This window comes from Dicentrarchus labrax, unplaced genomic scaffold (assembly GCF_905237075.1).
Source record: "Dicentrarchus labrax unplaced genomic scaffold, dlabrax2021, whole genome shotgun sequence".
Lineage (NCBI taxonomy): Eukaryota > Metazoa > Chordata > Actinopteri > Moronidae > Dicentrarchus > Dicentrarchus labrax.
This window is the reverse complement of record NW_026136707.1, coordinates 26,882,703-26,895,658: the sequence shown is the minus strand read 5'-3', so window position 1 is coordinate 26,895,658 and position 12,956 is coordinate 26,882,703. Positions and strand designations below refer to the sequence as shown.

Below are 12,956 nucleotides of genomic sequence, written 5' to 3'. Positions count from 1 at the left end.
TGGTCTAGCTATGATTAGACTGGTATAGCTTAAGGTTTGACTTTAATACACAGTCTGAGCCACATTGTTCTTTATTGTGTGTGAGAGTCCAAAACTTTGACTGTAAAGGGTAAAACATGTTATGCAGCATTCCATTTAAAAAGGCCACTCCTAAAAAGACAATCCTACAATGTCAAGATGTTACATTGTGAAAAATACTGATAAAAACACATGTTCAACAAATGATGACCTTGACCTTCAAAAGTTTAAAGTTATTTCTGGAAATTCTGCCCATCACATCTTCACAGAAATTTCCTTTTGATTCCCACATACGAGAGTCCTGCTGAGGTTTTATGTCCATTAGTTTAAAGAGTAGCCTACAAAGTGCTAAGTGCATCGGTTTATTTTCATCTTCGCCACAGTTCCAAAAAGCAGAAATTGTATCACATTTGCAGCAAATCTTGGGACACCTGTAATCCTTTTCCACAGCAAGAACTTAACAACCTATAACCCCTGGCTTCCAATAACATGAACTTTTAAGAACTTTGAGAAGCTTTTTTTATTGCATACCCACAAAGCAGAAAATTTCAAATATATGCCATATAAGGGCACAAATTATTGATAGTGAAGTAAGTTGTTATTTGTCAGACAACAATGTAAGAAGAGGTGCCATTCTTTTTATTTGCACTTACATAAACATAAGACACTTGTATATGCCAAGGCAGGGCTCTGTTGGGGGTCTGCCAGTCAGTGGCTCCAAATGAAATCCAATGCCTCAAACCACTTTGTCATTTTACAATTTCAATTCTAACCACTGATTCTGCTCAATCTGAGTAATCTGACTCCATTGGCACATCCGGGCCACTGTACCTTGACTATATAAGTGTTAATAATAGCTTCATAAACATGTTTATTGTAGAAAAAAAGGTCTGTCCTAAGACATTTATTATGTTTTGGACTCTGGGAAAGTGTACATTTTACCAAAATGACTATCTCTTTAAACAAATCACACACATTTAAGCTATTCTATATGATCTCCCTTTGATAACTAATAATTTATGTAATATTTTTGCACTTCCATTCACTGAGCTTCCTGTGAAACCATTTGGAGCCCCCCTGGGGAGGCTGGCCTCCCGCTTTGAAAGCCTCTACTATAGAAAACACTAGAAAATTATAGTTTAGTAAAAGCTTTCATCCACCAAAAAAGAACAAGCACTGGTTTTATGGACATACCTATTATGTCCTGTTGTTAGCCAAGCAAGGATATTTCTTTAAATATCTCTTATGCAACTGCTAACTGTTTCAAACAGCATTTTACAACCTCTTCTGGGGATAAGACCAGTGCCTGGTACTCGCCGGTAATGAGTACCAGCGTTCTGATTTTTTTACCCTAAAGTCTGAGTACTGCCACCTCGGGTAAGAAAGGCCATACCCACCATTGAGGTCACCAGTAGCTTTTCCAAGGGTTATGCAATAGAAGTTATTAAATAACTGTCTAAAAAAAACTACATTGATGCATGCCCTAAAACTAGCACGTTCAGTTTGGCCCTTTGTATTTCTCAAACCTAGCATACAGCAATTCTGGTGAGGTACTCCTAAACAACTGCATAAAAGTGTCTAAGAAAAAAGCACTGAAAATGTCATTGTTAAAAAGTTTAAAAAAACAACAAAAGAATTAGGGTTAAGGTTATGTTGTGGTTAGGGTTAAGGTTGTTTTTGGTCCAATTCAAACACTGAATAAGGCTCAATGGGCTTGACAGTTGTAGACTGTGATTAAGTGTTGGTCAGAACATTCTTGCAGCCTCAGGAGTTTGGTTTCCACTTGTGTCCCAAAGCAGATTAGACATCACTAATGCATCAAGCCTGAAAATACTTCTAACATCGATATAATGGGCAGTTAAGGAGGATGAAGAATGTTCAGAAGCAATTAACTTGAGACCTTGCCCCACAAGACTAGATTTTTTTTTGTCTTTTAGTGCCGAACCAACTACATCGTTCTTATGCACTGCTTGGTTGTAAGTGGTTATTTGTCACACAACAACATAAGAAGTGGTGCTATTATTGTTATCCTTTTATTCACACTTACATAAACACGACACACTTATATATGCCAAGGCAGGGCTCTGTTGGGGGTCCGCTCGTATGTGGCTCCAAATGAAATCCAATGTCTCGCACTACTTTGTAAATTTACGATTTCAATTCAAACCACTGATTCTGCTCAATCTAAGTAGCTTCCTCTCTCCAAATACTAATGAGGACTTGGATCTCTGTTTTCCCAACAAGAGTTCTTCTTTGGTCTTCCTTTTTTGCTTGTTTCTTTTCTACAGAATCTTTTTTCTATCTGGTAGATATAGATGCAGTAATACAATGGTGGATACTCTTGGGTTTTATGTGTCCTCGGTGTGACAGATAATGATTTTCAAAATTCTAGCACCCCAAATGAGGTAAAGAACAGTGGAAACAAAAGCAGAACCTGAGACAATTGTGACACCACGTTGTAAGAGTTAAGAGTTAGGGTTTGTTAGGGACAGAATAGATATCATCATGAAACTTCCCCAGTTGATTATTTACATGAAGGCAATTATTTTTTGTATCACAAGTTTTCTGAAATGTTATGTATAAATATGCAAATTATATTTTATGTAATCAAAATTTGCTAATTTGCATACATTTTCCAGAACAGAAATCTGAACATTAGATAAAGCCAGGTTTAAAATCCTTGATTCATTTTGTTGCACATTTGAGTCAAGAATTTACAGAAGGACTTTTGGATATCCATAAATCAGAATGTATGGTCAACAGCCATAACAATATTGTTTCATTTCATTTTGTTAAAAAATTGGGGTCAAAGGTTTTTACAGAGGTTTTTTTTTTTCACTCCGTAAATCAAAAGATACTGTAATCACAAATAAAAAATGGCAATGTTTTAAGAAAATAAATGTGATATTAATTAGGCTATAAATTATATATGAGGCATTATCTAATGCTAAGTTTAGGTGAAATCTACAGACGCAAACAGACAAAGGGTACTCAAATAAACCCCTAAATGTTTATTTTGGGCATTGTCTTTCCACTACTCAGAAAGAATGTTATGGAAGCAAAATAGTCCAAAATCGCAAAATTGATCATGTGCATGAATAAAAAATGTATTACCTTAAGGTGCTGCAGTGGAAAAAGGTTTTCTTATAGAATTTACTCTGAACACAAGAAGCTTTTTGCACCACTTAACATGAACGTTTCTATAGAGTTATTTATAATACAGCATAATCCCTTGTTTTGGCAAGCACAGAAGGCGTGCCTATATGTGAGATGTGTGCTTTAGAGATAGAAAGAAGAGAAGTATAGAGGCTGCCTAGGAAAGTCACGTTACCATATCTTGGGTGAAAAGTGTGTTGTGCTGTTGACAGTTAATAAATCTCGGGCTGCATTGTGACTATAAATGCTAAACATTCACAGCAAGGTCAAGTGGTTCATTTCTCAAAGATATATCCTTTTTGTCTTCTGAAGGTTGCCATATATCACTCGAGGATGAACTGAGCTTGCTGTAACTCATGATACATGAAAAGTCTTGCTGATATCAGGCATCTCTGAATTTGCCCAGACTACTCTGACGCAGCCCTATGCAGTGTAAATACATCAGGACGTATTTAGTCCACTTTGAACATTAGACAGAGCAAAGATAATTTTGCTAAACTCCTTTGACGGGCTGTTTTCAACTTGTTCAGCTCAATTCAGCATTTCTTCCTAAACTGAACTTCTTCCCTGTGAGTCCACACTCCCCAGTCTTCTGAGGGCCTGTCGGCTGCAATTACCATCTGTCTAAGTCAAGCCAGGACCCTGCGCAAAAAGTGGGGCAAACCCACGCTGAACATCTTCTCGCAGGGGATTGGGCCTTTCACCCATTAAAGACCAGACTATCTGTCATGACAGCCAATCACTGCGCTGATCAAGCGCAGAAGCAGAAGACAAGTCTAGAGGAGTTAAGGGAGACTTGACCCCTCGTGGGTGCTGCTTCTAATGGGGTCAGCTATCGACTATCGGCCGTGCAGCGCCGGATATTTTTCTGCCCATGCAGTTTATCCTAACTGGGACTTTGTCGGGTGTAATGATCTACACTGTGAGCAGATTGTGTGTGCTTGTGTGTGTGTGTGTTTTAATAAGCTCTGTAGGGGAAAGAAGTCACATCAGAATCTATGTTATCCTCGCATCACTATACTCTCAAATAGCATCTGTTACCTCCCTATTCTTTCTTTTTCACTTTCTTTCCCCCTTAGTGTGTCTCAGTGTAATGCTCCTCCTCATTACATCTTATTCCTGGTCAAACATTTAGATGGTAATAGATGTTGATATGACAGTTCACACTAATGTTTAAATCATGAAACTAGCACCAAGATAGAATGAAAAAAATGAGAACAGGTTTGGCACATCTGTAAAACCTGATCTTAATATACAAGAGAGCATGCTTGAGGTGGACAGAGAGCAAAAATGTGAAAACTGCCTAACAGGTGACAATTGATTGCACTGTATATAGTACTCTGGGCTGGGTATCGTTTTTTCAATATTGGTAGCAATACCTTGATTTTGATTCTGGTTCCTGAATGACGCATTTTTTGATACTAATTCTCTGAAATAAATCTTACATTACACATTGCAGTACCTATCTTTCATTTATTTATTTACCAGGGAATGCAAATCAATCATTGCACTCAAATGCAAATGTAGCAGAGTTAGCTAATAAGCCATAGTCCCTGGGCATCTGTACAGTATTGGACTATATAATGAATATAAATACCTGTCAAAGTAATATTAATAACAAACAGTTTGGCACATATCCACCATTGTTGCATCTTGTCTGTCTAATCCACAGAAGAAAAAGAAGAAGAAAAAGAAGAAGAAGAAGAAGAGAAGAAGAGAAGAAGAAGAAGAAGAAGAAGAAGAAGAAGAAGAAGAAGGTACTGCAGTTCAGTACCCAGCCTTAGTGCTACTATAGTTTTTTGGGCTCCTTCTGTTGTACTGTGCATCTATTTTGGTACTGTGATACTTTCCTGCATTGGATCAACAAAGCTGATCTTTTCTGACATTTGAATTGCTTGTTCTGTTCTCTCTTAATGCTACTTTGGAGTATCATTAGTACCAACAACCCTTTCAGTTTAGCTCATCAGGTACATATGGCCTCTGTGCATTGTTATAGCACAAGAGGTGCAGCCTCGGGGCACATAACGCTCCAAGCTCCAAGAACAAATTTTTGTAAAATTACTGTCACATACAGGTCAGCAGCACTCTGGAATGCTCGGGCCAAATATATCATATCTACTGTTAACAACAAAACAACTTTTAGAAAGCACATAAAGAAATATTTTGCCATATAACAAGAACATACCCCTACATGTATATTGGTCTGATTGTTTTGTTTTGTTTGTTTTATTGTTTTGTTTTTATATGTATTAAATTGTTGTCTGTTATCACTTTATTCTTGTTTTCACTCATTAGTCGGTTTGTCTGGTACCATTACATTTTAAGTTTATGTTTTTTTATTGTATGTTTGTACTTTATTTTTGATACCAGGAAGACTAAAGGTACATGCATGTGCTTTTAATGGGGATCCTTAATAAACAATAAACATACAAAGAAGAAGGGAATTTGTTGTATTGTGACAGGATTTAGACTTAGTGTAGTCTTTTTGAGTTTGTCTGTTTATCATTTTTATGTGAGTAAACTTATTCCTGGAGACCTTTTTATTATTTCCTTCCACTCTGCAATGCTTATTACAACGTCCAGTTTATTACAACTAGTATGAAGTAGGGACTAGACCTTTTTCACAACAGCCATTTTGACATGAAATAGTAGGGTAAACACAGGTGTTACCAATGATGCTTAATAATTAAGGTTAATTGGTAACACCTGTGTTTACCCTACTATTTCATGTCAAAATGGCTTCCTATTATCCCAAGCAATAATAGTTGGTTATTCCAACATTTCACTTTCAGTTTCACCACCAAATTGGTGTGTACATCGTATCATAACGACATAAAGCATTGGCCAAAACTACGAAAATAAGACCCAAGTTGTATAAACTGGAATGATCCAATGCATATTTTCTGAAATTGCTTAAAAGTGCAATGCATACATTTATGGTTTCCATTACCAATTCTTGGTTGTATTTTTTTTATTTAATTTAATTCTAAGTTTAATAGATATGTGTAGTCTACTAAAATAAAATTTTCTTCTATAGATGTTACAGTAACAAAACATGAGGTAGAAGTAACACAACATTCCAGTTAATGAAACCCAACATTTGGATAAAATATTTAACTAATTTCAGTGGTAGAATTAACCCAGCATTTTAGTTAATAAGAACCCATCTTGCTGTGTTAGTTATCAGTGTAATTAAAAACTACCTACATTTTTTCTTTTTTTTTAACCTCGCATTTTTTAGGGTATAAGTTTCCTGGGCTCACACCCATGCACCCCTTTTAATAATGATCTTTAGAGACTCACGTGGTCCATTAGCTCCTTGACCATGCCATTCCATTGGCCCGTATTCTCATCCTGGGCACCGTATTTCCCATCTTCCACCAGGCGGACCTCGTAAGTGAAGCCCAGGATGTTGGCGAGCTCTCTCAGCAGGTCTATGCAAAAGCCCTCAAAGCGGTCGTTCCCATACAGCGGCTTGTCAGATTTCTTGAACATCACGTATGGCTCTTCCTGTCAGGTGAAATAGAGGAGGAGGAATGAGTCTCTGCAGCACTTGGCATCTTTTACCTACTGATAAGGCCTATCTGAGAGGGTGTCTGATGTGCAAGATAGGCTTTTGAGCCGCCCAAGCCCAAACACACACTGGCTCGGCTAGTAAAGCTGCTGTGTTTGTGTGTGTGTGTGCACTTGCCAGCAGTCCCCATCCTGTGATGTGAGGTAGGGTGGGTGCAAAGTGAGGCATGACCATAATAAGAGATAATCCCCTATATCAATGACTCTGTGCTCCTCTCAGGCTCAGTAGGCTGGCTTTGGGCCCAGGCCCAGCTTTCAGTGCACCACATGCTTTGTCAATAAGATAAGAGATCCTGATAGACGGACACAAAAAGAGAGAGCAAGAGCCGGCGCATCAGCTCTGTTCACACAAACAGCTGGGCAGATTACTAATGTCTTCTTTCATACTGCTTCTTTTCTCCCTCCCGTCTACCGAGCGTCTCCTCCGCCATGTCCTTCCCCTCTCTTTCCTCCACGCTTCACTCCCTGTAAAGCGTCCTCCTCCTCCCGCTTCCTCCCGTCTATACCTCTGTACTACCATCTGTCTTTGTTAGCCTTAGACACTCATTCTCGCTGCATGTCCCTCATTTCTACGACTTCCTTGTCTCTCTCAGACAAATAAATCCAAAAATATATTGTCAGGCAGGTGTTGTTTATAATATAACTGTGCCATGACTGAAGAGAAAAATCATTTAAGATTGCTAACGGGCTCTGACACATTCCGCTGGCTGGGGTTTTAATAGGATGCAGGCCAGAAGATGTTCTTTTCACTAGTAGTGGCAGCCCAAACAAATAGGCTGTTTTTGCAGTATATCATATATTTGCCTTTTAACAGTGATAGCAGACAGATGTTGAGGATAATGATACCACCGCTGTGAGGATAGAAATGTTAGATTATGGAGCAAAAACAGGTACAACAGTGACAGTTTTCTTTTAAAATCGAAATATAAAATCATATTTGTGTTTTTTTCTTATTATTCTTTTCTTTCTTACACACAATACATGTGAAATCCATGTATCGCATATGAAATATCCAGAAACCTATGTAACTTATGTTTCACATATGAAATGCCCCACAACCCTATTACAGCTGTATTTTTAAAAAGCACTAATTGAAACAGAAACAACAGTGATATGAAATCATTAAGGACAAACTAAATGACAAAGTCATGAAAAATGTGTTTGATAGAATGATAGAATAAAGTGTGTATGAGATATGACACAGTATAGTATACCTCTGGGGTTTGTCAGTAGGATTAAGGTTAAAGCTGCAGTAGGTAACTTTTCTAAAAATCTTTTTGTAATATTTGCTGAAACTTTCACTATATTCTGACAGAAGTACATGAAACACATAATCTGTGAAACAATCTGGTTCCTCTGGCTCCTACTGGTGCTCCTAATGGCATTTGTAAGAATCAACCGGATTGGCCTGTACAAAAACAACCAATCAGAGCCAAAACAGAAAGACAATTTATATTAAATATGACAAAAAGTTATTTTTAGAAAAGTTACCTACTGCAGCTTTAAATCAAATTTTTAGAACTATATGTTTCTATGTTAACATTCAGCACATGTAAAATATCCAAAACCCACTAGTGTAAATGTGTGATGTAAATTCACATGTAAAATGTTTGAAACTGCTTGAGCCCCGATAATGAAACACATCTTACGTTATGTGTGGAATTGTTATCACATGTGAATATTAGACTATGGCTCAGTTGTAGATAAGTGTTTATTTATAGTACAAAGTAGTTATGTTTAGTACCACTGAGTTCACCACTTATAATTTGTAATAATGTAAATCTTCCCCATCGCTGCCGTGAAGTAAAAATAGGATATCAGCTCAACTAGCCTCACTTTGACCACACTGCAGCCATAAATTTGTATCATTGCTGACCCAGCTCATTATATACAATATGTTATATCTACTGTAGCTCATGTGCTGCAACATTATACCTCAGCAGCTACATGAATGCAAGGATACTGATGTAATCTTGATGAAAGAGCAGAAAACACTGTCCACACACAGATCAATACCAGAGCACCTACAATGTCAACACATACAGTTCCAACACCAAAACACGCTGTATGTGCAGGCGTCTAGTTGAAGGTGAACATAAATAAAATGTAAATAGATATTGGTATTTAAAACAGGCATAAATTCCAACCAGTGGAATATATATACGATGGCAGTGTTGACGACACCAACGGCTGTCAGACGTGTGATGTGCATGTGATATGTGTACTATGTGAGTAACACATTCAGTGCGACATCTAACAACCCAAGGTAAGAGCAGTGGATCCCTTTCTTCCAATCACCATGGTAACTGAAACACTGCTTCAGTGGTAATGAGCACGCCAGTGTTTTTTTTAAATCCACACAGGTAAGGACTACGGACTTTTATTACTGTATGCAGAAGGACACTCACTGATACTACCAATGCTAGAGTCTAAGGGGGAGGTAGAGGGGGGAAATATGCTAAGTTGTGGTTATTTATCGCTCATTACCTTGGGTACTGTGTGTTGAACTCGAGCCCTACTTCTGTTATGAATTGGCGCTATACAAATAAAACTGAATTGAATTGAAATTTAATTGGATCAATTTGTATTATAGATTAATGTTCTAAACCCTTACACACCCAATTTGTAGTTGTTGCTCTAGGAAATCACATATTTTTTTAAACCTTGTGCTTTAAAATTGTGTGTTAAAGGACCAGCGTGTAGGATTTAGTGGCATCTAGTGGTGAAGTTGCCCATTGCAACCAACTGAATACAGCTCCACCTTCCAAGTGTGTAGGAGAAACTACTGTGGCCATGAAACTAGAGCCAGTGCCACATTTGTGCTATTCACATAATTTGGGCACACATGGGCAAAAACAAACCAGTGCCGATACACTCAAGAACTGGGATTGGTAAACTTGGGGTGTTTGTAATTTCTACAAGTTTCTGATACCTGTGGAGATTGCTGAGAGCAATGACAACATGAAGAAAGCCAGTAACTTACACCTTATTCATCTGTGACCTTTCAGTGCACAACCAATGATGACAGCCGTCCATTAAAGAAAGTGATGGGTAATATGTATGAAAATGGTTTTATGCACCCACACCCTCTCCTGACTGTTGGGTTCTTACCTGTCTTTAAATATAATTCACAAATCCCATTCCTGAATGGCCTTTTTATGCTTGTATGCTCTTTTGGCAGAAATAATATTCATAGTTATGTTTTCATTAGTGTATAATCACCTGAAATTCACCTTTTTATCTACAGATGCTGTTTCAACAGTAGCCCAGAACGGACAAACCAAACACTGGCTGTAAGCTAAGGTATGCCACCGTAGTTTCTCCTACATACTTCACAGCCTGTTCTCATTCTCAGGTCGCCAAATACAGATGCGAGCAGTGTGCAGTTATTTGCAATCTGAAACAGCTACATGCCACGGTTCTTTAAATTTCAGTTATATTATATTATTATATTATGGAGTCTACGCGCAAATTGACTGGATTATCTATGTTGTTTCTAATTTCCTGCCAGTGCAAAATACTCTGTGCTGTTTGACTCCAGTGGGTTGTGGCTTCCATCACAAATATACCAGCCGCGTATACTACATGGAGCAGAGCGGAGAGATGCTTCTGGGACACATCGTGGCGCTTCTAGTGGAACTCAAAGCATTGTTTATAATGGGTGCTATCAGCTCCAGCGACTGTGGAGGAGTCGGACACTGGATCAGCGGAGTGGTGTTGTGCTGGTAACACGCTTGTGCACCGGGTTGTGCATCATACGTTGAGATTCTCTTCCATCTGCTTTTTTGGGGGGATTTTTAGGTTTTATTCTCATCTATCAGAAAGGACCTTTTCACCACAGTGACAGTAAATTCCTCCTCACCCCCTTTAAATTATAATTGAATCCCTTTCCTTATTGTCTGACCGTGTTCTCCCAGTCTCTGTTTGCTGCCATGTTAACTGATGGAGCAACTGTTATCTAGCATGTAAAGCACCAAGAAGCTATTGCAAGCCCATTTCCAGCTTATGACCTCTCACCTCCTGTCAACTGTGAAAGGCTGTAATTATCATAAACAGTCGCTCTGCACATTAACAAAGAGCACCTCTCACTGGAACAACCGGCAATACCCGTGATTGTTTCTGGACATTATAAAAGCTCTCCTTTTACTGAAAATGGTCTATGGAGGTGTTATAATGTTTTTTGGACAGGTAGCCACAACATAAGAAAAATGTCACTTTTCACATATTTCACAAATGAGCCTTGACTTGAAATTTAGGAGGCTTGATTAAACACTGTGGTACAATGGTAGATTTGGTTTATGCTGCACTGACCCAAATCTGATAATTAGTCAGCTCCAAAGCCTCTTCCCCTCCAATCATTGAAATTACGCAATAATTCATGCAATTTGTTTATTCTGGTTTGAATTAGGCCAACACTGACCAATAGAGATTTAGCAATGGCTGTCTTTTAAGAATTGCAGCTTCAAAGGAGATACTGTTCAAAAGAATTTTTAATGGCACGGTTTGATTCAAACAGCGTGGTTCTCCAGCTACTACTCACATGCTCTAATCCCAATTAATCGTATCAACACGGGCCCAGTGTGAGTACATAATCTGACACACGAGCACATTGCCCAATAAGATTACGTACACTACATGTGTTGCTGATGCAGTGTGTGCATCAAGTCCACAAATGTTATCACAGTAAATAATAAAGCGAAATAAATAATATAAATTGATTTATAAAAACGTTAATGTTGTTTGTTACAGTAACACTAATCAACTGATAAAATTATTTCATTTAATTTTTATTTATCTTTAAGTGGATATTTTTATTTGCAACTTCCACTGCAACTTTACGTCCTCTCTGTGCAATTTACACACATAGTAACTATATTACATTTTCTCACTTTTCAAGTGGCCCTTCTTTCTTCTGGTTAGAAAAATATATACCCCCTGATTTTGTCATAGCCCCCAGCAGTGGCAGGTTTTATACACATATGAGATTTAAAATATGTATAATATAGCAGCAAACGTCACACTCCTCTGCCTGTATTGCTATCGCTGTCTCTCTTTGGTTTATTTCCATAGCCAGTCTGCTCCGTGTGTAGCTGAGTAGAGCCACTGAAACAGCTGTTTTTCCACGTTAGTGAATTGAGGATTTTGGTGAACGGTTTTGGTGAGTTTTGTTTTGTTTCTATCCTCTTTGAATGCAGTGACAATGTTATGATGATCTACAAGGTAAAATTACTGTTTTTGTTTATGGAATCTGGTGGAGAGCGATAGTGATATTAAGTCTGTTTCTGGTTGAACAAAAGGTGTATCTCTGTAGGGATCCTTTCATAATGTTGTCAGACACTTAAAATAACTATCTGAGCCTGTCAAAACAACAACTTTTAGTCAAAGTAGTTTGACCAGCAACCTTCTTAACTTGAAAATAAATGTATTCAATTGTTTTCAGGTAACCACCTCTGGGACTCCATATGGGTCGGTATGATGGTATGATGGTATGAGTATCAGATCCTTGACAATGATATAAGCATGTGTAGGGTCTTCTAGGTGTTACTCCCTACCCTGCCACACTGAATACAAATGCACATACAAAGACAAACACTCCCTCCTGTCTCCTGCAGAGAGGCTGGCTAAGGACGGAGGCCAGTGCATCTTTAATTAAAAAGAGAGAGTGAAGGAGAAGCCGACTATCTCTGTAAAGCAAACCTAATTAAAGCTATAGCACTTCCACATCCCTCTACAGACTCGCCTTAAACACAAAATCAAGCCTATTCTTCTCCAACAAATTAAAAACAATGGATTTTGTGCCTGAGAAGAAAAAACAAATGATACGGCCTCATTTGAGTCATTTTTAAACATTTATTTTCGTATTATTGATTCCCTTTCATGCAGTGTGGCTGGAGCGGAGAACAAAGTGAATCATCCAGGTGCTCTTAGCATGCAGTGGTGTGATGGAAAACTGCCCACTGGCTTACACAAAACAAAGAAAGATAGTGAAGAAATTGTGATATTTATATACTTACATAAAGAAATTAAATGAATGCATATTTACAATCAAAGTAATACGCAGAAAATCTAGCATATTATACGTTTAATGAATTAGATTATCTTCTTACAACAACATATCACTTTATCTTCAATTTTCTCATTATGACATAATACCAGTGTATCTTATTAGAAAGAGAAACGTTTCTTGTTAACGTGATAAATTCATATGT

General features: G+C 37.9%; 1 protein-coding gene across 5 annotated transcripts in view; it reads right to left on the bottom strand.

Annotated features, from left to right (window-relative positions):
• grik2 (glutamate receptor, ionotropic, kainate 2) overlaps nucleotides 1-12,956 on the bottom strand; it is a 261,749-nt gene that overhangs the window by 66,599 nt on the left and 182,194 nt on the right. For all 5 annotated transcript variants that reach the window (XM_051407269.1, XM_051407264.1, XM_051407267.1 and 2 more), the window contains one exon: nucleotides 6,478-6,684. In XM_051407269.1, the coding sequence (XP_051263229.1) occupies nucleotides 6,478-6,684 (207 nt within the window). The remainder of the gene's footprint in view (nucleotides 1-6,477; nucleotides 6,685-12,956) is intronic.